We start from the raw sequence: 26,453 nt of genomic DNA on the forward strand, positions 1-26,453 counted from the left end.
CCCCCCCCCCCCCCCCCCCCCCCCCCCCCCCCCCGCTTCAGTTCAAGGATATGGCCGTCTCCTTAGACCAACATTGAAGGCTGTGGGCTAAGAGAGGCAGGTCTTGTCACAACTTCACTGGTCAGGACCAAATGGAGAGGGATGTACTCACCAAGATAAAAACATTCTGGCTTCATGCATTGAGGCAACGTTTACATCCTGAATTCCCTCCACACTGACAACACTGAAACTCTCAGCGGACCTGTAGCCAACTGACCTCACAGTTTAGCACAGGTTAGTGACTTCTGCAATAGTCTGTCCTGTCCAAAGGGCCCAAACACTCCATCTGTCTTGCTCTGACACTGCAAACCCACCCCGACCCTGGCCCCTCTGTGACTCAGTGTTGGCGGTCGTGGGTCGGGGGGCGGTCAGGGGTAAGTATGAACCAAGTGACCACCCCTAGGGAACACAGTTGTCAGTAGTTCCAGATGTGGGCATGGCTCAGAATGCTGCTGGCATCAGGAGCCTAGCTTAGGAAAGGGGTATGTACCACAGGCTTGTGGTCCGGCGACCACAGACAAGCTCCCCCCGTATCCGCAGTGAGCGCTGCAGTGCCTCGGAAAGCCAGCAGGGGAGGCACTGCCGGCTCAGGCCAGCCTGGCAGCGGCGAGGCTCCACTGCGCAGGCTCGCGGGCGCCGCTGGGATTGGACGGCTCCGACCCCGCAGGGCCGGCGGGCTCCCGCGAGAACCCAACTGGCTTGCGGGCTGGGGGCGGGCCGGGGGCGGGCCGGGGGCGGTTGGGGCCCCGTGGGGCGGGGCGGGGCAGGGCCAGGTGAGGAAAGGTAGTGGGGGCCAGGTGGGACGGGGGAGGATGGGGGTGGCTGCTGCTCAGTAGCGTGAGACGGCCGACTCGGGCCCACCCTCTGGTCCCAGAGGGAGATGCCATTGATACCCAGAGGCCGAAGGAGTGAGCTGTGGCCCTAGACACCAGGAGGCCTGCCTGCGATGGGTTTCGGGCAGGCCCTGGGCAGAGTGAGGCCCGAGGCAACTGCAGCGGGGGGGGGGGGGGGGGGGGGGGGCGGTGAGGACCCTCAGCCTGGGCAGTGTGATGCCCAGCTGTACTGTGACATGTGTTGTGGTTCCTGTGTGTGACAGGTTTGGGGCAGCAAACACTTTGGCTCTGTGGTAAAGAAAGTCCTTGAACTCTCGTTGAGGAGCATGGAGCTGATATGATTGGTAAGAAGCCATAAAATAAGGTATTAAGGTACTAAGACATGGTCTTCGCTGGCCCGGGCTGGGGAGGTTTAGAGGCCAAGAACTCCATTCCCAATCAAGGACCAGTGATGGTTGGGGGGCCTAGCAAGAAACATAATTAATTCATCAGTTAATTCAACAGCAAGTTTTGAACACCTCCTGTGTGCCAAGCACTGTTCTGGAAGTTGAGAATATACATGAACAAGATAGGCAGTCTCCCTGCCCGAAGGAGTTCTATTCCCGGTGGGAGATAGCCAGTCAAGGCTGAGTCCTGTTTTTTTTTTTTTTTTTTGCCTTGCCTACTTTTGCCTCTCTTTAATGAGATGGGGAAAGCTGTAGGTGGGGGGTAGTTTTCATTTTTGGAAGGGGTGGAACCAAGAATTAGGTTTTGAATATGTTAGGTTTGAGATGCCCACTAGGTTTTTCTCCAACGTGCAACATACAAACAACATAGTTGGAAAGAATTTTCCAGTGAACTCTGTATACCCACCACCTGGGTCCTACCATTAATATCTAGCCACCCTTGGTTTTTTTCACATAGTGATTTATCCCTCCATCCCTCTCCGTCTGTCACCTTGCAGATTTATTTATTTTTATTATGGTAAAATATACATAACATAAATCTAGTAGATTTTTAAGGTGAATTGTTAGATTGGCCATTGGAAATTTGAGTCTGAAGTCCTGGGTGATGTCAGGGCTTTGGAATCACTACTATATAGATGGTATTTAAACGAAGGGATTGGTTGAACACTTAGGTTGAGAGTGTACACAAAGAGGAGGAGGGGAAGCCAAAAAAAGGAGGAGGTGGTGGTTAACTGTGGTGAATGCTACTGTGTAAGATAATTGCAGAGTTAGGATTTTAATCATTTTAATAAGACTTCAGTGGAGTAGAGGGGCCTTAAGGTCAAGTGGATTTTTTTTTTTTGCAAGATAGAAGAAACTAGAATATGTTTCTATGCCAGTGGGATTGAATTCACAGGGAGAATTGCAGATGAGAGACAGCAACATTGCAGGGGGAAGTCCTTGAATATCTGAGAGGGGGGGAGACCCCAGGGCACATGGGTAGTTAGCTTTGAATTGACAGGAATACATATTCCATTATAACTAGAGGGGAAGCTGAGACAATGGGTGCGGATGCAGACGGGGTAGTGGCACCGTGTGTCTGTGATGTGGTCATTGGCCGAAAGGGCACAGGGGAGAGGAGAAGAGGTGTTACAACTTGGAGGAGACACATGTGCCATCATCCTTCTGGAGACTGGAAAAGTGAAGTTACTAGGGAAAGGGGACTGGACTGTCAAGCAGTGTTGAATACCTGTTTGAGATGTGTAGTCATGAATTTAAAGTGAGATCAACCAGTGGGGGTTGTGTGGTTTTCTCTGGGAACGTTAGACCCTGGAAGTGGGTTTTGAGGGTTAAATGAGACAATATATGGAAACCATTTAATAAGTGGCAAGCATGAGTTCTCATTTTGTTTTTCTTTTGTTTATGCAAATGTAACTGAGGGGGGCTGACCTTTACCACCTGACAGGGTCTTCTCCAGTGAACCCTGAGTGCACTGTTTGTGGCTCCTTGGAAGTCTGGCTTCTGGTGTGGTTATATTTATACAGCTTGATAATTGGGGATGTTGGCTAAAAAGGCCAAACTGTGGCAAATGGGGCTCTCATTGTCAGACTGAATCAGTCTTGAACTGGATGGGCTAGGGCTGTGGTCACAGTGGTAGTTGTAAAGTTCTTGTGAAAATCTTCTATTTTGCATTTCATATTGGATCTGATATACTGGGGATTTACAGAATCTACAGTTCAAAGATCACCAGAAGAGATTTTCAGATTAATAGGTTGTTATTTCTCCCTGACCACTTGTGCTGTATTGTGGTACAAATAATAACATGAGCTGACACCCACGGCTCTTAAAAAATGCTCAGTACTGTTATATCACATGCATTGTTTTGTTTAATCCTCACCCCAACTCGAGTGAGGCAGGTATCTTTCTTTTCCAGGTGCAAAAATGGTGCAGAGGGGTTAAGTAACTTACCCATAGTCCACACAGTCTGATCTCCAGTTTCTGCTACAGACTTAACTTAAAAAAAATTGTTTTAAGACTGCTTGGCCATCACTCATCTACACTGTAGTGTAGTAGTTAAGGTAACAGACTGAAGCAAATTGCCTGGGTTCAAAACCTGCCACTTACTAGCTCTGTGTCTTTGTTCAAATCATTTAACTTCTGTGTACATTGTGTTGGTTTTTTTTTTTTTCCTATGAAACTGGAATAATAATAGTACTTGCTTGGTAGGGTTATTGTGAGGATCACAGGAATTAATATATTTAATAAGCTTAAAAGAATGCCTGGTTGTTTAAATGCCATGATCATCTCCCTGGTAGTGCAGCCAGGGTGATATCTGTACTGATTGATTGACTCCCCTAAAATCATTCTCTAAGGCCCCTGCTATGCTACTGTGTTTAGTGGAGTTTGAAGATTGCAGGGCACTCTATTAATGCTTCTAATTCAGGGATTGCCTTTCCTTAGATTTTATTATCTCTCTGTGGGAAGCAAATATAACAATTTGCCTCTAGGTGCAGAAAACAACTTAGATTTCATTCAGACTCATCTGACCAGTGAGGTTAATTTCATTAGTCCTGGTGTTGTATACCACTTAAAGGGAAATAAGTCCTGGGCATTCCATTTTGTCATTCCCAAATCGGCAGCCTAATGGTATTTAGTTAGAAAGACCAGTGGCCTGCATAGCTGTTGCTGGGCACAGCGTATGGTAAATGATGTGCATACTACATTAGTCTGCACATTAAAATGTTCTGAAAAGATCTGTAAAATTTAGACTTTCTGTGATGTGTTGAATCAGTTACTGACTAAAAGCAACGGGGCAGGCTTGGCATGGAAGGCCAGTGAAGGTTCTAAATGATCTTTGCTGGTATATAGTAGGGAGAGTAAATGCATTATATAAAGTAATGCTTACCTGTGGGTTTCTGTCAGAATCACCGGGGGGAAGTTTTATGATGCCTTCAAAATGACAGGCTCCATGTGCATGGATTCTGAATCACTAAGTTATGGCAGGGTTCTGGAATCAATATTTTTTGAGAGCTCCACGAATGACTAAGATGTGCAGTTAGCATTGGATGTCATTTGTGCAAATCAGGTGTTTTTCAGCGCTGACTGTGCTTTAGAATCACAGATCAATTAGCTTTTTAAAGAATACTGATAACTCTGGACCTACCCCAGGGATTCTGATTTAATTGACTTGCACAAGGTCTGGACATCGGTATTGGTAATCTTTTAAAAAGCTTAGGTTGATTCTAACCTGCATCCAGGTTTGAGAATCACTGGTATAAATAATCAGCTAGATTTCCCTTCAAAGTTTTGTTACTCATAGATTTAAAATAGATATAGTTCAGGCAGCATCTTATCATCAGGACGGTGAAAAAAGCTAGCATTTCTGAACTTCTCCAATGCAAATGTTCAATTCAGTAATCAGATAACAAAAGAAGGTATGAATTGATGATTGAATTAACATTTATCATACTACGCAATGAAAATTTCATCACGTTTGCCCCGGAGAGGCAAATTAACATTTACTAAGAGCTTTGTGTATAATCACAATCTTTGGGAGGTGTGTATTATTCCTACTTTGTAGAAGAGATTTTTGGGGCTGAGGGAGGTTAAGTAACTTGCCCCAGATTTCCACCCCAGTGTGTACAGCTCCACAGCGTAGGTTCCATTTCCTCAGGAGTTTTCTCTCTGGCCTTCACACTGGGATCACCTGGAGAACTTCAGTGATCAAAACTTGAAGCCCATTCTTAGATTCTGATTTCATTGGTTTGGTGGGGCCTGGAATCAGTATTTTGCAGAGCACTCCAGGTAATTCGAATGTGCACAATCCTGGTGGTCTAAATTTATTTTCTTTTATGCCCGCAGGTAGCCATCTGTGGACTGCTATGACTAGGTTCCTCGCCTTCTCAAATTTACTTCCTTCATATCATTTCTTTCTCGTCCTTTTAATACGTATGTGTTGAATGCCCACTTTGTGCCATTCATCCTGGTGCTGAGATGACACATGGAGACACAAGTCACCATGGTACTTATATTGAGGGAGATAGTACACATGTGAGCAGATGCATAAGGACTTACATCCATAAGTAAACTTTAAGGTAATGAAAAGTGCTTTTAAGAAAATGAAGCAAGGTAGTAAGTAAAGTGATCCTGATAGCCATGCCTGAGAGTTCCAGTTGCTCCACATTTTTGCTAGAATTATTTTGTATTGTTTGTGTGCATGTGTGTTTCACTTCAGCCATTCTAATGGGTCTGTAGTGGTATCTTGTTATTGTTTTCTTTTGCATTTTCTGTTGACAAATGGTATTGAGCATTTTTTCATATGTTTATTTACCATCCATAGTTTTTCTTTGGTGAAATGTCTATTCAGATATTTTGGTCATTTAGAAAAACATGGGTTGTTTGTCTTCTTGTTGAGTTATAAGGGTTTTTATATGTTTGGAATACAAGTCCTTTTTCAGATAGGTGTTTCTTCTAGCCTGTGGCTTATCTTTATATTTTCTTAACGTTATCTTTTAAAGAGCAGGGTTTTTAAATTTTTATGACTCCAATTATCAATTTTTTCTTTTGTCGTTTGTGCTCTTAGTGTCCTAATATATGTATTTTCTCACAGTTCTGGAAGCTAGAAGTCTGAAATCAAGTTGTGAGCGGAGCTATGCTCCCACTGAAGTTTGTCCAGCCATACCCTTAGTCTTATTTCCAGAGCATGAGATATTAGATAGGTTGAGAATATTCCGAATCATCAAGTGCTGGTTCCGTTTTGCTTAACAGTTCCTTCCTCAGTTTCTTTCTTTCCTCTTGCATTTTGCCATAGGCAGCAAGGAGAAACCATGGTCACATGTTCCACACTTTGCTTAGAAATCTCCTCAGCTAAATAGCCAAGTTCATTCAGTTGACCCCTGAACAACATAGGTTTGAACTGCATGGGTCCACGCATATGTGGATTTTTTTCAATAAATAACAGTATAGTACTGTAAATATATTTTCTCTTCCTAATGGTTTTTAAATAATATTTTCTTTTCTATAGCTTACTTTATTGTAAGAATACAGTATATGATTAAAAAAAGAATACAGTATATGATACATATACAAACGATGTATTAATTGACTCTTTGTGTTTTTCTCAAGGCTTCCAGTCAACAGTAGGCTTTTAGTAGTTAAGTTTTTGGGAAGTCAAAAGTTATAAATGGATTTTTACTACATAAGGGTCAGTGCCCCTAACCTCCACTTTGTTCAAGGGTCTACTGTAATTTTAAGTTTTACTTTCCATCCAACAGTAGAACATAATTTGGCTAGTTTTTGCCATTTTGTGACAATGATTGCTTTTCTTCCAGTATCCAATAATATATTCATTATGTCCTTTTAAGGTCTTGCCAGAAGAATTTTTAAAGTTTATATTGCTAGCAACATTCTGTTCTTGACAGTATATATCTTCTCTAAGATGGTGTATGTATTCTTTAAGATTGTAGGTGTTTTTTTCACCATTCCTTTCTTTTCTCTCTGACCCCTCACAGTACCATCTTTAATGTCCATATTTCTACTAACAGTCTTTTCAAGGCATTCTAGACTTTTTATATCATGTGCTTCAAAACTCTTCAATCCTCTACCCATTACCTAATTCCAAAGCCACATCTTTTTTTTTTTTTTTTTTTTTTTGGTATCTGCTACAGCAACACTGTACTTTCTGGTACCAGCATATTAGTAATATCTTAGGGCTGCCAATAACACAGTGCTACAGAGCGGATGGCTTAAAACAACAACAACAACAAAAAAAACCCCAAAAACTCAGAAATTTATTCTTTCACAGTTCTGGAGGCAAAATTCTGAAATTTTGTCACAAGGCCATGTTCTCTCTGAAGTCTGTATAGAAGGATCTTTTTCCTTGCTTCTTCCTAACTTTTGGTGGTTGCCAGCAATCCTTGCTGTTCTTGGCTTCTAGACACATCACTCCAGTTTTTGCCTCTGTTGTCACATGGATTTCTTCCTCTGCATCTGTGTCCAAATTTCTCTTTTCTTAAAAGGACATCAGTCATTGCATTAGGACCTCATCTTAACTTGATTACGTCTGCAAATAGCCTCTTTCCAAATAAATTTACATTCACAGGTACTAGGGGTTAGGACCTCAAAGTATCTTTTTAGGAGATACAATTTGCCCACAACAATCACATAGGAGAAAGTTCAGGTGACCTTGGTACTGGCAATGAGTTTTTAGATACTACACCAAAAAGAATCATCTGTGGATCACCATGAAAGAAAAGATTGATAATTTAGTTTTTATTAAAGTTAAAAACTTCTGTGAAAGATACTGTTAAGAAAATAAAAACAAGCCTCACACTTGGAGATGATGTTTGCAAAATAGGTATCTGATAGAGGACTTGTAACATAGTTTGAAATCATCGGGAGTATGGCCTGTTCAGACTGGCTTCTTTTTCTTAGCAACATTCACTAAGGTTCCTCCATATCTATTTATAGCTTGATAGCTCATTTCTTTTTATCACCAAATAATATTACATTGTGTGGATGTCCCACAGTTTGTTTATGCACTCAACCATTGAAGTACATTTTGGTTGTTTCCAGCCTCCCCCATCCCCGCCCCCAGTTTTTGATGATTATGAATAAAGCAACTATCAGCATTTGAACATGGGGTTTTTTGTGGATATAAATTTAAAATCAGTTGTGTGAATACCTAAGAATACAATTGCTAGGTCATATGGCAGTACTATATTTAGCTTTGTAAAATGTGCAAATTGTCTTCCAGAGTGGCTGTACCATTTTGCATTCCCAGCAATGAATCTCCATCCTTAACAGTATTTGGTTTGGTCAGTTTTTTGAATTTTAGCCTTTCCAATAGGTATGTAGTAACATGTTGTAATTTCCAGCTCTCTAATGACATACGATGTTGAGCATCTTTTCATATGCTTATTTGCCATCTCCATATATTCTTTGGTGAGGTGTAAGTTTACATCTTCTGCCCATTAAAAAATTTTTTTTAATTGTTGAGCTTTTTAAGCGTTCTTTTTTTTTAAAGCCACCCAGTTTGTGATACTTTGTTATGGTAGCCCTTGGGCACCAATACAGTTACCTTTAAGAAGTTTTATAGTTTTGTGCCATTTTGAGTTAATTTTTATAAGTGTAAAGTGTATATATATATATATATATATATATATATATATATATATACTTTTTTTTTTTTTTTGCTTATGGATGTCCAGTTGTTTCAGTGCCATTTGTCAAAAAGAACTTTCTCCACTGAATTGCATTTGCTCTTTTCTCAAGGATCGGTTGACTGAATTTGTGTGGGTCTATGTTTGGGCTCTCTATGGATCTATTTGTCTGTTTTTTCACCAGTACTATGCTGTATTGATTACTGTAGCTTTATAATAGTTAAGTCTTGAAATCCCGTAGTGTCAGTGCTCCGACTTTGTTTTTCAGTATTGTGTTGCTTATCCTAAATCTTTTGCCTTTTCACATATACTTTAGAATGAGTTTATTGGTAACTACAAAATAACTTGCTGGAATTTGGATTGAGATTGCATTGACTCCATAAAACACATTTGGAAGAATTGAGATCTTAACAGTTTTGAGTCTTTCTATCCATGAACATGGAATATTTCTTCATTTATTTAGATCTTTCCTTTCTTTCATCAGTTTTGTAGTGTTCCTCCTATACATCCAGTACATATTTTGTTAGATTTATACCTATGTATTTCATTTTGGATGAAGCTAATGTATGATGTGTTTTTTTATTTCTAATTCTATTTGTTCATTGCTGGTATATAGGAAAGGAATTGACATTTGTATATTAACTTTGTACCCTTCAACCTTGCTATAATTGCTTATTAGTTCCAGGAGTTCTTTTTTTTTGTTAATTCTTTGGGATTTTCTTCTTAGACAATCATGTCATCAGAGGTTAAAGACAGTTTTATTTTTTCCTTTCCAATCTGTGTATCTTTTATTTCCCTTTCTTGTTTTAGGCATTAGGTAGGACTTCTATAATTTGATCTTGAATAAGAGTGGTGACTACTGGGTATTTACCCCAAAGCTACAAATGTAGAGACCCGAAGGGGTACGTGCACCCCAATGTTTATAGCAGCAATGTCCACAATAGCCAAACTGTGGAAAGAGCCAAGATGTCCATCGATGGATGAATGGATAAAGAAGATGTGGTATATATACACAATGGCATATTATGCAGCCATCAAAAGGAATGAGATCTTGCCATTTGCAACGACGTGGATGGAACTGGAGGCTGTTATGCTGAGTGAAATAAGTCAATCAGAGAAAGACATGTATCATATGACCTCACTGATATGAGGAATTCTTAATCTCAGGAACAAACTGAGGGTTGCTGGAGTGGTTGGGCGTGGGAGGGATGGGGTGGCTGGGTGATGGACATTGGGGAAGATATGTGCTACGGTGAGCGCTGTGAATTGTGTAAGACTGTTGAATCACAGATCTGTACTTCTGAAACAAATAACGCAACATATTTTAAGAAAAAAGAAAAAGAAGAAGATAGCAGGAGAGGAAGAATGAAGGGGAGTAAGTCAGAGGGGGAGACGAACCAGGAGAGATGATGGACTCTGAAAAACAAACTGAGGTTTCTGGAGGGGAGGAGGGTGGGGGGATGGGTTAGCCTGGTGATGGGTATTGAGGAGGGCACATTCTGCATGGAGCACTGGGTGTTATGAACAAACAATGAATCATGGAACAGTACACCAAAACAAATTATGTAATATATGGTGATTAACATAACAATTAAAAAATTTAAAAAAAAAGAGTGGTGAGAGAGGACATCCTTGCCTTGTTCCCCATCTTAGAAGAAAGCATCCAGTTTATCAGCATTAAGTTACCTGTAGATTTTTTTGTAGATGTTCTTTATCAAGTTGAGGAGGTTCCCCTGCTTTAATCCTAGTTTCCTCAGAGTTTTTATCGTGAATGAATTTGGATTTTGTTAAATGTTTTTTCTGTGTATATATTGATATGTTAATATAATTTTTCTTCTTTAGCCTGTTTTGTTGCATTACATCAATTGGTTTTCAAGTGTTGAACCAACCTTATATACCTGGAATAAATTTTGCTGGTCATGGTGTATAATTATATGTATATATTATTGGATTCAATTGTTACTATTTTTGTTGAGGATTTTTGTATCTGTGTTTATGAGTGATTTTGGTCTATAGTTTTTTTTTTCTTTTCTTTTAAATATCTTTATCTGGTTTTGATGTTAGGGCAATGTAGGCTTCATAGAATGAGTTAGGAAGTGTTCTATATGATTCTGTTTTGTGGAAGAGATTGGAGGGAATTGGTATAGTTTTTAATGATTTAATTTCTTTAATAAACATAGGCCAATTCACATGATCTACTTTTTCTTTTGTGACTATTGGTAGTTTATGTTTTATAAGGACCTAGTCTCTTTAAGTTATCAAATTTGAGGGCATGATAAAATTCCTCTATTTTCCTTTTAATGTCCATAGAATCAGTAGTGATGGGTCCTTTTTATTTCTGATATTAGTAATTGCTATCCTCTTACTTTTCTTCTTGGCTATCCAGCTTATAAGTTAATTGATTTTATTTATCTTTGCAAAGAACCAGTTTTTGGTTTTATTGATTTTTCTCTGTTGATTTGCTGTTATCAATTTCATTTATTTCTGCTTTAATTTTTATTATTTCTTTTCTTTGCTTATTTTAGGTTTACTTTCTTTAATTTCCCGAGGTAGAAGCTTTGTTGTTGATTTTATCTTTCTTTTTCTAATATATGTATTTAGTACTTTAAATTTCTTTCTAAGCACTGCATTTGCTATATCTCACAAAGTCTGATAAGTTGTATTTCCATTTTCATTTGTTTCAAAATATTTATAAATTTCTCTTGAGACTTCTTTGACCTTTGTGTTATATAATCACATGTTGTTTAATCCCCAGCTAAGCTTCTGTTATTCTAGTTTAATTTCACAGTGGTCTGATAGCATATTTTGTATTCTTTCAAATTTATTCTAGTGTGTTTTATGGCTTGAGATATGACCTGTCTTTGTGAATATTCCATGTAAGCTTGAGAAGAGTGTTTATTCTGCTGTTGTTGAAGGAAGTATTTAATAAATAAATGTCAATTAGATATAGTTGATTGCTGGTGTTGATCATTTCAACTGTGTCTTTATTGATTTTCTGCTTACTGAATCTGTCAACTACTGATGGAAGGGTGATGAAGTCTATAACTAAAATGGTGGATTTGTTCATCTTTCTTTGTAGCTTTATTACTTTTTGCTTCACATATTTTGACACTTTTGTTAGATGCATACATGTTAAGAATTGTTATGTCCTCTTGGAGAATGGGCAACTTATCATTATGTAGTACCACTCCTTGTCCCTGATAATTTTCCTTGTTCTGGAGTCTGCTTTGCCTAATACTAATATAGATACTCTAACTTTCTTTTGATTAGTGTTAGCATGCTATATCTGTTTCTTTCCCTTTCTACAAAATTTATCTTTGTCTTCATATTTAAAGTGGGATTCTTTTTTTGCGGGGGAGGGAGAAGGAGAGGGAGAGAAAGAATCTTCAGCAGGCTCCATGCCCAGTGCAGAGCCCGATGGGGGCTTGATCTCACGACCCTGAGATCATCATCTGAGCCAAAATCACGAGTTGGATGCTTAACTGACTGAGGCACCCGGGTGCCCCTAAGGTGGGATTCTTGTAGACAACTTGTATTTGGGTCTTTTAAAAAATCTACTGACATGTGAATGTATTTATTAGACTATTCACATTTAAAGAGATAATAATGTAGTGGATTTAATGCCTACCATATTTGTAACTGTTTTCTGTTTGTTGTATTTGTTCTTTGTTTTTTGATCTTCTCCCATTTTTCTGCTTTTTCTGATTTTAATTCATCATTTTGTGGTCAGTCATTTATGGTAAATCATTTTCTCTCCTCTTAATTAGAAAATTATTTTTTTTAGTGGTTACCCTCGTGTTTGCAGTATACATTTATAATAAATATAAGTCCACATTCAAATAACATGCTGTTTCATGGGAACTCCAGTTATCTTATTACACAGTAGTCCCGTTTTTTTCCCCTCTTATCCTTTACATTGTTGTCATTTATTTCTTTTATCCATATGCTATAATCACCCACTACACACAGTAGTCCCGTTTTTTCCCCTCTTATCCTTTACATTGTTGTCATTTATTTTATCCATATGCTATAATCACCAGTGCTATTATTACTTGGAAAGTTATTAGATCAATTAAGAATAAGAAAAATAAACAATTCTTTTTTTTTAAGGTTCTATTTATTTGACAGAGAGAGAGACAGCAAGAGGGAATAGGGAACACAAGCAGGCGGAGTGGGAGAAGGAGAAGCAGGCTTCCCGCCGAGCAGGGAACCCAGGGAACCCAATGTGGGGCTCAATCCCAGGACCCTGGGATCATGACTTGAGCCGAAAGCAGATGCTTAATGACTGAGTCACCTAGGCACCCCAGAAAAATAAACAATTCTATTTCACCTTCATTTATTCTTTCTGTGATGTCCTTCATTAATGTATGTGTTAGTTTCTGACTTTTTCCTTTTCTTTGAAGAACTTTAAAATTTCCTGCAAAGAGGATCTGCTAGTGGCAAAGTCCCCCAGTTTTTGTGTGTTTTAGGAAGTCTGTTTCTCCTTCACATTGGATAATTTCACTGGATACAGAATTCTAAATTTGGGTTTTTTTCTTTCAACCTTTAATATACTCCACTCTATAGTCTTGTTTGTGTGGTTTCTGGGAGAAATCTGATGTAATTCTTATCCTTGTTCCTCTATAGGTAAGGTATTTTTATCCTCTTCTCACTTCTTTCAAGATTTTTTTTCTTTGTCTTTGGTTTTCTGCAGTTTGAATATGATATGCTTTGGGGGTTTATCCTCCTTGGTGTTTTCTGAGCCTCTTGGATCTGTGGTCTGGTGTCTGTTATTAATTTTGAGAAATTCTTGATTAATTGTACTTCAAGTATTTCTGTCCTTTTCTTCCCTCCCTTCCTCCTGCCCTCCCTTCCTCCCTTCTTTCCTTTATTCTCCTTGTGGCATTCTCATCATACAAATGTTACACTTTTTTGAATTGTCCAGTAGTTATTATATATTTTGTTCTGTTCCCTGCCCCCCTCCCCTTTTCTTTTTAGTTTGGGAAGTTTCTATTGACATATCTTCAAGCTCGCTGATTCTTTCTGCAGCCATGGCCGGTCTACTGATGAGTTCATCGAAAACATTCTTCATTTATGTTACAATGTTTTCAGCTTTGAGCATTTCCTTTTTATTCTTTTTAGAGTTTCCTTCTCTTTTTGTACATTACCCATCTGTTTTTGCACATTATTTACTTTTTTTTTGTCAGAGCTCTTAGTTATTTTAACTCCCTACTTGATAATTTCAATGTGTGTGTCATACCTGAATGTGGTTCTGATATTTGCTTTGTCTCCTCAGATGGTGGGGTTTTTCTTTTACTTGTTTAGAATGTTTTGTAATTTTTGTTGAAAGCCAGACATAGTATTTGAGTAATAGGAACTGAGGTAGGTACTTAGGCTTTTAGAGTGAGGTTTTTTTGTCATTCTGGCTAGGAGCTGGGCTCCGTCTAATGTTTCCTACAGCTGTAGGTGCCAGGGATTGCAGTTTCTTCTAATTTCCTTTTTTTTTTTTTTTTTTTTAATCTTTCCCTACCTCATTGTCTTTGGGTCTTCCTAAGAATTCCCCCTTAAGTAAAGTTCATGACTTGCAACTTGCAACTTTTTCAGTTATAATCCACTGCTAACATACTGAAGCCTCATTGATATGGTAGGGTTTTGAGGAGGAAAAGCATTGTAAAATCTTATGATTAGGTCTCATTTTTTTGGTGGGCCTGAGTCCTTGGGATGTGACTTTTTGAAGTGTTTTTAGTCTCTTTTTTATTCCTCTTTACATATGACAGATGACTAGAGAAGGCTAGAGATGCCAATTGCTCTTCCTCCAGGTCAGATAAGGCTCAAGTACTTTTCCTTGGAGTGCAGGCCTGTATCCAGGAGAATGCTTTAGGGACAATACAAAATGGTTACTCTGCTCTTCCCTCCCTCATCTAAAACACAGGGGTATTTTTAAAAATAATTTTCCTCATGAGAACCTGGTAGAGTTCCTAGAGTTAAAATCTATACAAGTATTGGGACCCTTGTAAGTATGGACCCTCGGTTTTTGGGTTTTTTTCTCCCACTTCACTCCTTTTTATTTTGGAACAGTATTTTATTCCATGGTATCATTATACATTCATCCAGTGAGAGGCATCTGGACTGTTTTAAGGTTGAAATTATTATGAAAAGCTCTGCTATGAACATTGATGAACAAGTCTTTGTGCCCATCTAAGTTTTCATTTCACTTAATAAATTTCTCTTAGTAAATATCTAAGAGTGAATGTGCTGCTTCTGTGGTAAGTCCATGTTAAATGTAAAAAGAAACTGCCACACTTGATTTAAAAGCATTTGTATCATTTTACATTCTCCAGCTATATATGAGAATACATAATTTGTCCAAATCATTGCCAACACTTGTAATTTTTCCAAGTCATTGTCAACACTTCCAATTTTTAGCCTTTTTAATTTTGGGCTTTCTAGTGGGGGGAGTAGTGGTATCTTATTGCAGTTTTATTTTGCATTTTCCTGTTATTTAATCATGTTGTGATCTTTTCACGTGCTTACTATTTCTTTACCTCTTTTGGGTGAGTGTCTTTTGCCCATTTTTAAAGAATTGATGTAATTGGCCTAGAACATAGTAATTTCAGGTGAATAGCATAATGATTCATTATTTGTATATATTGAGAAATCCCCACAGTAAGACTAAATGACATCCATCACCACAGAGTTGTAATTTTTTCTTGTGGTAAGAACTTACCAGACCTACTCTCTGAGCAACTTCGAATATATGGTACAGTATTATTAACTCTGGTCACCTGCTGTACATTACATCTCCATAGCTTATTTATTTTATAATTGCAAGTCTGTACCTTTTGACTACCTTCACCTCAGGGGTTTTTCACTTTCAAAGTAGTCCATACTCAGCCTCCAACACTTTGTAAAACTTACTATTTAATTCTTCCTACTCCTAATTGGCTCTGATACCTCTGTTGTAGGTAAGCTGATCTCAGCTGTGTTTCTCTGTATTTACCTCTCTCTCCAGATTTGGGGTGGTTATTTGCTCTGCTACCTCAGTTCTCTGGTGGATCTAGGAAAAGTCATTGGTTTTTACTTTCTTCAGCCCTTTTCTTGTGAGGATGGGAGTGATGACTTCCTAGCTCTTTGCATATCGAATCTAAACCAGAAATTATAATTATCTGTTAAAGAGATTAAAAAATCCTTTATAATTTTACCATTTCTGGTATTTTTTACCAGCATGTGTAGCTTCAAATTTCCATGTGTATCACACATTTTCTTCTAGAAGAACTTCATTTAACATTTCTTTTAGTGCTAGTATGCTGACACTGAATTCTGTCAGTTTTCTTTTCTTTTTTCTTTATTTTTCTATATTTTTTCTTTGTATTTCTATATTTTCTTTATTTTTTCTATATTTTCTTTCTTTTTTCTTTCTTTTGACCTCATAATTGAAAGATATTTGTGGTGGAAATGAAATTCTGGAATAACAGATATCTCTCAGCACTTTAAAGATGTCATTCTGTTGTCTTCTGGCTTGAATCATTTCTGCTAAGGAATCTCCTCTAATTTTTCTTTTTTTTCTAGATACCTCCAAGATTTTCTTAATATCTTTTTTTTTCCAGCACTTGGACTATAATGTGTGCAATCCATATACTCTCCCCCCTCATTTGGGGTTCTGAACATTTCTTTGATTTGTGATTTCTTATCACATATTAATTATGGAAATTTCTCAGTTATTCTCTCTTTTGGTGACTCCAATTATACAGAAATTAGGCCATTTGATAATGTTCCATAACTTTTGAATGATTTTCTGATTTTCACTCATCTGCTTGTTTCATTTTGGATAATTTCTATTTACTTATTTTCAAGCTTACAATTTTTTTCCTCAGCTGTATTCAGTCTTCTGATAGCTCCATCTAAGAAATCCTTTATCTTTGATAGTTTTTTATTTCTAGTATTTCCATTTGATTTTTTAAAGTAGTTTCTGTCACTCTACTGAAATTTTCCATCTGCTCATTTATGTTATCTTCCTTTTCCACTTGATCCTTTAATGTTGTGCAGTGACCTGTTCCTCATTTTAGTCTGAGACCTTATCAAAATCACCTTTACCATTCGTATTTCTACCAAAATTCTGTCCATGGTGACTTAGGTGTTCTCTAAGAAAATGGAAGTTTTATCTGTAGTTCTTTTCTTTCTGAGCTCTTACCAGAATTGCCTTTAAGTGTCCTTTCATGGCAGTCTAGGCTTTTTCTAGCATGTGCCTCAAACTCTTTCAGCCTCTACCCATTACCCAATTCCAAAGCTGCTTCTGCATTAAGTATTTGTTACAGCAGCACCCCCACTTCTCAGTACCAGTTTTCTTCTTAGTGACTTCAGGCTGCTATAACAAAATACCATAAACTAAGAAGTTTAAAGAGCAGACATTTATTTCTCACAGTTTTGGATGCTAAAAGTCCAAGATCGGGGTGCCAGCCTGGTCATGTTTTGGTGAGAACTCTCTTCCAGGTTGCAGACTGCCATCTTCTTGTTGTATCCTCATATAGTGGAAAGAGCTGTCTAGCTCTCTGGTCTTCTTATAAGGGTACTAATCCCATTCATGAGGGCTCCACTCTCATGATCTAATTACCTCCCAAAGGCTCCACCTCCAAATACCATCACATTGGGTTTAGGGTTTCAACATAAAAATTTGGGAGGGGCACAAACATTCAGTCCTTTACAGGTGGAAACCAGGTGCAAGCTTTTCAGAGTTCTCTCCCAGTGAGGTCACACAGAATGTACTTAATTCCTCCAGCAACAAGTTATGGCAACTTATATGAAATGTTGTCTACCAAGGAAGCTCACCTGAGGCTAGGAATTGAGGGTCTTTCTTGGGGGTCAGTATGGAGGCACACAGTACTTGTGTGACTGATGGTGGTCACTAAAATTCCAGATGCCCATAAAGAAATCAGGTGTTCAGCATACACCACATCATTTATACGGTGTAGGCACAGTGAGCCTCTTTTCTCATTAAGGGAAAGTTTTGCCAGGCAAGTTCCCAGATGATACCAAGGCCCACCCTTGCAAGTAGGTTTTTCTAAGTGTAGCAGTCTCAGGCCTGCTATGTCAAGTCTTGCCTACACACATATATAATGTGTATATGTTTGTGACTGTGCCCTATAAATAGTTTCTTGGATTATACGAGCCAAGGTCTATTGATTAAGGGTACAGGAACTATATATTTTGAAATAGGCATGCTCTTGTAATTACTGGCATATTTCCTAAAGAGAGAGAGGAGGTAAGAGGGAAATTAAAAAGGAAGAACAGATGGATGGACAGACAGATGGACCTGATGTTGAGGGAATATGCCAAAGCAATTAATGTCATGAATGAAACAAACAGTAGAAAATTGTTTATTTTGGTACCTAAATAGCAGAAGCATCTAGGTAATGAAATCATTTTAAAATGATGTTTTTAGTAAGTAGTTATTTTTACTAGTGCCATTCTAACAATTGAAAAAAATATTTGCTCAGAGTGTGGCTCGTGGTAAGTATGTCAGTCCCTGGGTTGCAAGTGGCTGAGCACTGTTGACACAGAATTCCAGTGCTTTTTAAAATACAAACAAGATGGTAAGGACCCAAGAGGGGTGACAGTTCTTTCTCATTTCTGATCGGTGGATAACAACTATTTTTTTTTTAATGTTAAGCTTCCACTAGTAAGTTGATTTTTTAAATTGTTCTTACACAATCCCCTCAATGGGTTTTATTTTACTTTTATTGAAGTAGACTACTTATCTGTTTATGGCCTTTAAAAATTAGCTTTACTGAGGTATAATTATTTTGGAAAATCTTCATCTTGTGAATAAAGACAGTTTCAGTTTGTCCTTCCCCACCTGAATACTTTATTTCTTTTTCTTGCCTGATTCTGTTGGCCAGAACTACCAGTGGCTCTTGAGGTAGCGCTTCAGCACTTCACCCCTCCCTGCTCCGTATCTTCCAAGCCTCACACACACATATTGCAGAGAGTGACTAAGAAGCCACTGATCAAAAGTGGCATTTCCTAAGGGTAACTTTACTTTCTACATGAATATTGGTTATCTTCATAATTGGAAAAATTTATTCCTTAAAAAAAAACACAGCTAAACTAAAACCAGTTCTTAAATGGAGTAAAACATGCTAAATACTAATAGTCCAAGAAGCATGCCCTGAGAATTTGGTCACAGGAAATATAGATTCCACAGGAAGGAACTCTTATTCCTGAGGTGACTTCAGGTAGGGCAGTAGGATACTCAGTCCTGGGTATTTGGGTTTCTTTCCTTCTTTTCTCTCTAGGTCAACATAGGTCTCAGAGAGAGTGGATCATGATAGAACTTTCAAAAGAATTAGAAGTGCTTAGCCCTGGACGTTAGAATTACCAGAACAAGGTGATGAGCATGTCATTTCAAATTCTATTTTGGCATGTTCTATCCAACATAAAGTCCAATATGCAGGAATGGTCTTTGCTGGCATCTACTTTAGTTCTGAGAGCATTTGAGGCAGACTGAAAATAACACCTTAACTGGGCCTTTGAGAATATGTACAGTATTCATTGGCTCTTCTATGTCACTCTAACTCCTGAAGAAAAATGTCCTGCTTTAGTTTCTTGGGCAAACCAAACACTTGTGTTTCCTTCCTCTTATGAGCACATGGGACCACTTTGTGCCATATTGGAACCTTGTCTATCCTCAGTGCTGTATCCTAAACAAGTACTAATTTTTTTTATATTTTCCCCTTCTCGGGGCTAATTCTCTGATTTTCTATACTACAGCAACCTTCTTTAGGAATTGGAGGGAAACTTTTAATTTAGGGATCTGACCTCTGTGACTTCCCAGAGTTCTTGACATGATGGTGCATACACATTTTTCATGGAATTAACTAATTAGTTAATCCATCAAACATTTCTTGAGTATCTAGAATGTGCTAGTCACTGAACATACAAAAATGAAAAAGTTAAAGTTCCTGCTTTCACGGTGTTTATGGTTCAACTTGGAAAGATGAGTCCAGAAATCATTGTGAAAAAGGAAATTATAGGGGAAGCACTGCTGGGGGCTTACTTAGTCAAGCATCGGAGGAAGTGGTTATATGGTTAAAAGTTTTCACTATATTTCTTTAAAATTTTATTTTGCATTATAATAAATGATTCTGTTTTTATTATGTAATTTACTTTTGTAGACCTTATAGACCACCTAGGCTTTAATACATACTTGTTGAATTGTATAATCTTAAACTATTGCTGATTTACTATAGTAGCTGCAACTCAAAAACTGAATTAAATGTTAATCAGCTTAATTAAGATATTCTTTTGTCTATCTGTCCTAAGACATACTAGATAAAATGTAAGATAAGAGAAATTTATCCATTTTGACTGTTCTATTTCTATAGGCCTATCTCAAACTCATTGCACTAATAAGTGCCAGAAATGGGCATGTGTTTCTGATCAAAGTTGTTTGCTCTGGGAGCACTACTGACTTCTATGAAAGATGTGAAACTGGGGACTGTTGGTTTGGATTAATATGAATTTCAGTCTACTCATCGGTGTGCTAGAGAGATCTTTCGTGTATGTGGGGGCGTATTTATATAAAGAGGACAAGTTGGAGTATAGGACCATTCATATGTTTATTTGGTGGAAATATGTAACATGTAACAGCATGTAACATATTTAAAACCTGGTATTTAAGTAGGTGTCTCTCCAGTTATCAAGGAGTATCTTGGAATTACCTAACAAATTTCTAAAGAAAATTCATTTTATTTGTCTTTAATTAAGATTGTATCATTTTAAATATTTTTAGTTCATGTATTTGGGAGGCAGAAAGGTGGGCATTATTCTTAGTGGGTCTTAGTTACCAGTGAGGTCTTTAACTTCTCAGTTCTGCTTCCAGGGAAGGCTCACCACTGAAGTCCATGACCACATCACCAGTCATGAGGCCGCCACTGTCCTTTTAAAAAGAAAAGATTTTTTTCCCCTTCGACAAAGTACCATTTAAAAAAATTAAAAATGTGATGCATTAAAATTTGAGATGAAGCCATGTTAGAGACTTTATTCAATTTATTGATTAATAAAGGTATCAAAAAGATGGCAAAGGTGGCTCAGAGAACATTTGAGGATCCAGATTTTTATAGGCATTTGGAATGAATGTTAGAATAAAAATTCTAGGTTAGATTTAGAAAGTTTGGTTTAATATCTGACAGGGCAATATATGATAATCTTTGATGTTATATTTCCTATAAGAAATTATTTGTATCCCTACTGGTCAAAGATCTGTAGGTTAACATGTAATTTTACTAAGTCTAGGATTTAAACAATGAGTTGAAGGTATAATTCACTACATAACTGAATAATCCTTGGGAGGGCCTGTTAAATATAATCCTCATATAACATTGAAAGGAAATGCCACTTACCTTTTTGCCTTCCATCCATGTTTTAAATAATCTCTCTTAACATCCTATAGCTCAGGGGTGCCTGGGTGGCTCAGTCGGTTAAGTGGCTGCCTTCAGCTCAGGTCATGATGCCAGGGTCCTGGGATGGAGCCCCACGTCGGGCTCCTTGCTCAGCGGGGAGCCTGCTTCTCTCCTGCCTGCCGTTCCCCCTGCTTGTGCTTGCTCTCTGCTCTCTGTCCCTTTCTCTCTCTAGCTCTCTCTGTGTCAAATAAATAAAATCTTTAAAAAAATATCCTATAGCTCAAAGTTTTAAAATATGTATGTTTCAAAATATTAACTTTTAGATTCAGATTATAGTAACCCAATATCATTTGCAGGTAGCTAATGGAGAGGTTGCCAGGCAAAAAACATTCTAGGTTTTAACCAGTGGGAACAACGTAACATGATTTTATAGGCCTGTTATGGCAAAGGTTAGAAAAGAAAAAAAATGCTTATTCTGTCTGAGGATTTTTGATAGATTGAACATGAACTACTTGAAGACAGACTCCTCTTTAGTTAGTTCTTGTCCGTTCAGTGTTGAATCCCCAACACCCAATTTAGCGTAAGTGTGGCATTAAAAGAGTTGGGTCACTGAGATGCAGTGACTGACTAAAGGTCAGTAATAATTTGTTAAAGTTGTGAAAACTCGAGTTGTCTAATAGAAATTCCTTTGCATTGTATGTTCGACCAGGTGAACAAGAATTGTGTGCTGGCCCCAGGATACCAATCAGACCTTCCGCCTGACTCTCAGGGCAAAAGGCTTGGTACCTCCAGAAGCCTTTTATCCACCTCATCCGGGCATGGGGACATGTCTTCATACAGGAAGGCCGCAAAAGACTCTGGTAAATTCTTGTGCCTCACATACTTTAGGGGGTGTGAAGAGCAGGAGGAACCAGAACAGTGCTTCTCAGACTATAAATATAAGTGGGAACCCCTGTGGATTTGTTAACCTGCAGATTCTGATTCACTGGGTCAATATGGACACACAAGATTGTGCACATCTAACAAGCTGTCACACTTGTTAGTTGAGTGGCGAGGATTAGATTCTTATGTTTTATTTTACTCTTTCCAAATAACATTTTTTCCAATTATGTAAATAATAATATGTTACATATATAGCATGTAATATATAATTATATATAGTAATAAATATATTTATTGCAGAGAATCTGGACACAAACACAAAGAAGGTGGCTTTTGGTACATGATACTAACAGTGTTCTAATGAGACGCCACTGTTTCCCGGTGACCCATACTGTCGTCTTGTCTCCAACATTGGTGGCATTTTTCAACATTTTTCATTTTTCAACATTTCTTTTATACCTTTCATCATTCTCTCCAAGTTCAGCCCAGCTTCTGCACCCTCTTCTGTCCTGCCCTCCTTGTCCTCAGTGTTGCTCCCTCCCTCAGAGGACTAAGCCAGAGCTCTACGGAGGGTCATCCATGCTGGACTGCTTCTCTAGTCTTGCAGCTCTGACTCCAGAAGTCCTTCTGGTCCTGTCTACATCCTGAAAGACCCGGAAGCAGCTTGCTTTCTCATTGTGATACTACTTATCTGAGCACATATGTGGTTTCCAGTTTTTTTTTTCCTTCCATTATAGACATTACTTTTATTATTTTTTTTAAATTTTTTATTGTTATGTTAATCACCATACATTACATCATTAGTTTTTGATGTAGTGTTCCATGAGTCATTGTTTGTGCATAACACCCAGTGCTCCACGCAGAACGTGCCCTCTTTAATACCCATCACCAGGCTAACCCATCCCCCCACCCCTGCCCCTCTAGAACCCTCAGTTTGTTTTTCAGAGTCCATCATCTCTTATGGTTCGTATAGACATTACTTTTGACAGCATGTTAATATTTATGGATTTTATTCTTGAGCTAAATTCTTTCGGGTAAATTCTCAGGATTGGGATCCTTGAGCTAATGGGTCTGAATCTTGTATTGCTTTTTACTCTCTATTGCCACACTATTTTCCACAAAAGGTTAATCCTATTATCAACAGTATATTAGTTATACTATAATCTCCCTTTGTTATCACAGCAAGAAGGTAATTTAGTTGTTACGAAATATATCTTGAGCCTCTTTTTTTCTTCCATTTCTATGATTACTGTTCAGGACTATTTATTTCATTTTGTGTAACTTGATTTTTTTTAAAAGTCTGCTTGCTGCTTTTTCCTTTTTGAGATAACTATGCACTAACAGTTTCATCAATTATCTTCAGACCTTCTACTTAAGAATCTGATCAAATTGTTAATTTTTACTGGAGTCTTTTTAAATATAATTTTGAATCCGTTTCTTTCCTATTTTATGTCCAAACACATCATTCCTTTATTTTAGGTTTTGTGAAAAGGACAAAAAGAGCACACAAAAAGATAGTTGAGGCACCCATTTACTTAAGACCTTTGCAATACTATGCAAGTGACCAAATTGGGTGGATTTCCTTAAAAGAAATTATAATGAAAGTAGCAATTGTCATATTCTATTGGCAGAACTTTTTATATTCTAAATATATATGGTAATTTATAGCTTTGTTCTTTATTGCCACCTAGTGAATGGCCTCTCTTCCCAAGAAAGAGTGTGCTTTGCAAAATGGCTTTGCAAAACGTATAGATGGATTTCAAGTCCACAATAAGAGACAGAGCAAGAACCAAGTTACTTTAAGTGAATTAAAATCTTTAGCCACAGACACAGTTCCAAAGTCACTTATTAGAAGCATTTATAGTTTTCATGGAATTCCAGATGGAATTTCTTTTCTTTTCTGGGCTTCCTTAAGCCTTTATTTATATCCTTATTAGAGTGCTTGTTTTATTGTCTCACATTATAGTTATTTTTATACTTCCCTATAGAAGGACAAACTTCTAGAGGATAAAGGTTGAGTCTTTTTCCTCTTTGCTTAAACACACTCAGTGCTTTGTATATTGTATATGTTTAATGTTTGTTGAGTTAAACATTATTTCAGAGCTGCTTTTAATGGTGGAAGAAAGCAGAGAATAGGAGAGGTACTACTGATCTGTAGTTTCTTTTCTTTTTTTAAAGATTTTATTTATTCATTTGACAGACAGAGACACAGCGAGAGAGGGAACACAAGCAGAGGGAGTGGGAGAGGGAGAAGCAGGCTTCCCGCGGAGCAGGGAGCCCGATGTGGGGCTCGATCCCAGGGTCCTGGGATCGTGACCTGAGCCGAAGGCAGACGCTTAATGACTGAGCCACCCAGGCGCCCCTGATCTGTAGTTTCTACAATATATTGTCCTTTAAGAAATGACAGATTAGCAGTTTTGATTTCTGGCAAATTTTATTCCAAACATTGTTTGTGAGCCCTTAGGAGAGGATGAAATGATCTTTAAGAACAGAGTTTCACTAAGAACAAGACAAGTTAAACCAGCTTCTTTTATTCTAGGGCTAAATTCTTTCTTAGGATAAATTCTCAGGATTCGGATCCTTGAGCTAATGGGTCTGAATAGAGTAGTCTAGAGCAGCCCTGGATCAAGAAGAAGCTTTCCTCATCCCGAGAGGGTAAGTGTTCTTCTTCCTGGCCACCCTAAAATTAGGATGACCCAAACCACCAAACCCCAGGGAATTCTTTGCTTGGAGCACTTGATGGCCCTAAAGCCTCCCCTGGAATCCAGTGAGATAGGTGCTTGAACTTAGCCGTGCTTGCTGATGTCAGAAGTCATCCTTTTTGATTCTGAAAGTGGTAGAATACTCAGGAGATTCATTTACCAGGTTAACTAGTTAACTAGTCACTTAGATGTCCTCTTGGGAAAGTCTGTGTGAAGATCCTCAGCCTTCTTCATGTTTTAGGTTCCTTAAAACTTAGCCACAATGACCTGAAATTTCTGGTCATCTTGTTGCATCAGGTCCAATAGAATTTGAATTATACAGAACCATGTAGGACCTGAGCTAGCTAGCCCAGGGTTTATGCTACTCTCTCTTAGTTCCTGAGTATCCTGGAAGAGAACACAATTCTTATTATAGTAAATGTCCGTGCCAAAACACACCACTGGCTTCTTTATGCCAGTTTACCTTTAGTTCTTGTAGTCAACCCTACTTTTTCTTAAGAGATATTTCTTTCTCACCATCCCACCCATGTGTCTGAGAAAGGGTGACATTTGTATCTTGTTTTTAAGGCCTTTGAGTTCATGCCCACCTATTAGGAAGCCAGATGGGCTATTTAGAGGAGTCACTGGAAAGTACTTTTGGTTCTGTGCCTTGTGTGGGTAGAGTGACAAGCTGCATAGCACCCAGATGCTGAATTTATGTACAGCAGGCTATGAAATCACTCCACACATCTTTTACAGTAATTATGTCCTTCCCTCCTCGTTCTCCTCTATCTAGAACCATCCTGACTCTGGCCATTGGTTGAGGAATCGCCATCCACAAGAAGGATTTATAGGATATAAATACACCAGGGGCTGCTACTAGGCCACAGCTGATACAGCATTGCTCACCATTGGGAAAATCCCACAGGCAATCTAGACTTGCTCAACTCCCATGAAATCTCTATTATGTGAACCTTTTAGGAAACCACATTCTGGATTCTTCCTGAATCACTGAAGTAATAAAGGTGACCACCTCTCTACTACCATAACTTCATTCATTCATGTTCTCCCTATCTCTTATTGTTCCTGACCACTCCCACGTGCCCATGGATATTGTCATGCACCAGGACTTTCAGAACATGCTCTACAAACAGCCTCCTCCAAGGCCTGCTCCAGGGCCCGAGCCAAGGAGAAAGGCTGGACACCAAAGGAGTTCATAGGAACTTGAGTCTTAGACTTTCTTAGGGACGGTATCTCAGACTAGGCAAAAAAGGGACAGCTTACCTTATCCCAAGGCTAGGGAATCTAGGAATGAGTAGGGTGGGACAAGGGGGTATTCTGTCAATCCTCGTACTTTTAAACATTCACGTCTGCCCCTAAGCCACACATGAGCACACATAAAATTGGATCTCTGGTGTCTTCATTTTCATGGGCCTCATTAATTTATGGCCTTATATGCCTTGTATATAAGGCCATAAATTACTTACTCCTGCTCTTCTAGCTTACCACTTCATATTTCAGTCCTTGAACTAGTACTCCTTCTCTAGTTTTGACCTGTTACTTTCCTTCTTTGATTCTGATTTGGACTCTTCTGGCCAAGGGATTTTCATGGTTTTGAGACAATACCATTTGAGTTAACTAATCTAGAATCCATGATGGAAGGGCACTCCCCCACCATCCTAACAGAAAAGCTTTCCATGTTGCCCAACACCTTGTATTTGTCCAAACCTGGGAAAAGTACCCTTATTGCTAGAGAAACATGTAATAAGATGGACCACACAATGACAGTTGATAGCAAAATTTCTTGTTCTGTAGACATTTATCTAGTGCATGTTCTGGCCTGGGCACTGTATTCTGGGTTGGAAGTAGGGAAGTAGAGAAAGCATGGTCTCACCAAGGAGATTACAATATACTGTGGAAATTTGTATGCAGGTAAATTGTAATACAAATGGTAATTCTGTAATAGTCATATCAGAAAGGTGCTATAGTAATCTCAGCAGATTTGGAAAAGGAACTAAAGGTAAAACATAGTAAGAATAAAATTAATGTTTTTTGC

The 26,453-nt window shown here is 38.3% G+C and overlaps 1 protein-coding gene across 12 annotated transcripts in view; it reads left to right on the plus strand.

The window, feature by feature from the left end:
* Positions 1-440: 440 nt before the first annotated feature.
* The window catches only part of PTPN20 (protein tyrosine phosphatase non-receptor type 20), a 126,135-nt gene continuing 100,122 nt past the window's right edge, over positions 441-26,453 (plus strand). For 4 of the 12 annotated variants that reach the window (XM_025881041.2, XM_025881042.2, XM_025881043.2 and 1 more), the window contains exons 1-2: positions 1,032-1,216; positions 21,544-21,694. In XM_025881041.2, the coding sequence (XP_025736826.1) occupies positions 21,661-21,694 (34 nt within the window). In that variant the 5' untranslated portion in view covers positions 1,032-1,216; positions 21,544-21,660. Of the gene's footprint in view, positions 522-744; positions 813-1,030; positions 1,217-5,280; positions 5,392-21,543; positions 21,695-26,453 lie in introns of those variants that run through there. The other 8 variants (XM_073904521.1, XM_025881038.2, XM_025881040.2 and 5 more) reach the window with 8 other exon arrangements.

Source organism: Callorhinus ursinus, unplaced genomic scaffold, assembly GCF_003265705.2.
Source record: "Callorhinus ursinus isolate GAN/ISIS: 27379988/994484 unplaced genomic scaffold, GSC_fseal_2.0 scaffold20, whole genome shotgun sequence".
Taxonomy (NCBI): Eukaryota; Metazoa; Chordata; class Mammalia; order Carnivora; family Otariidae; genus Callorhinus; species Callorhinus ursinus.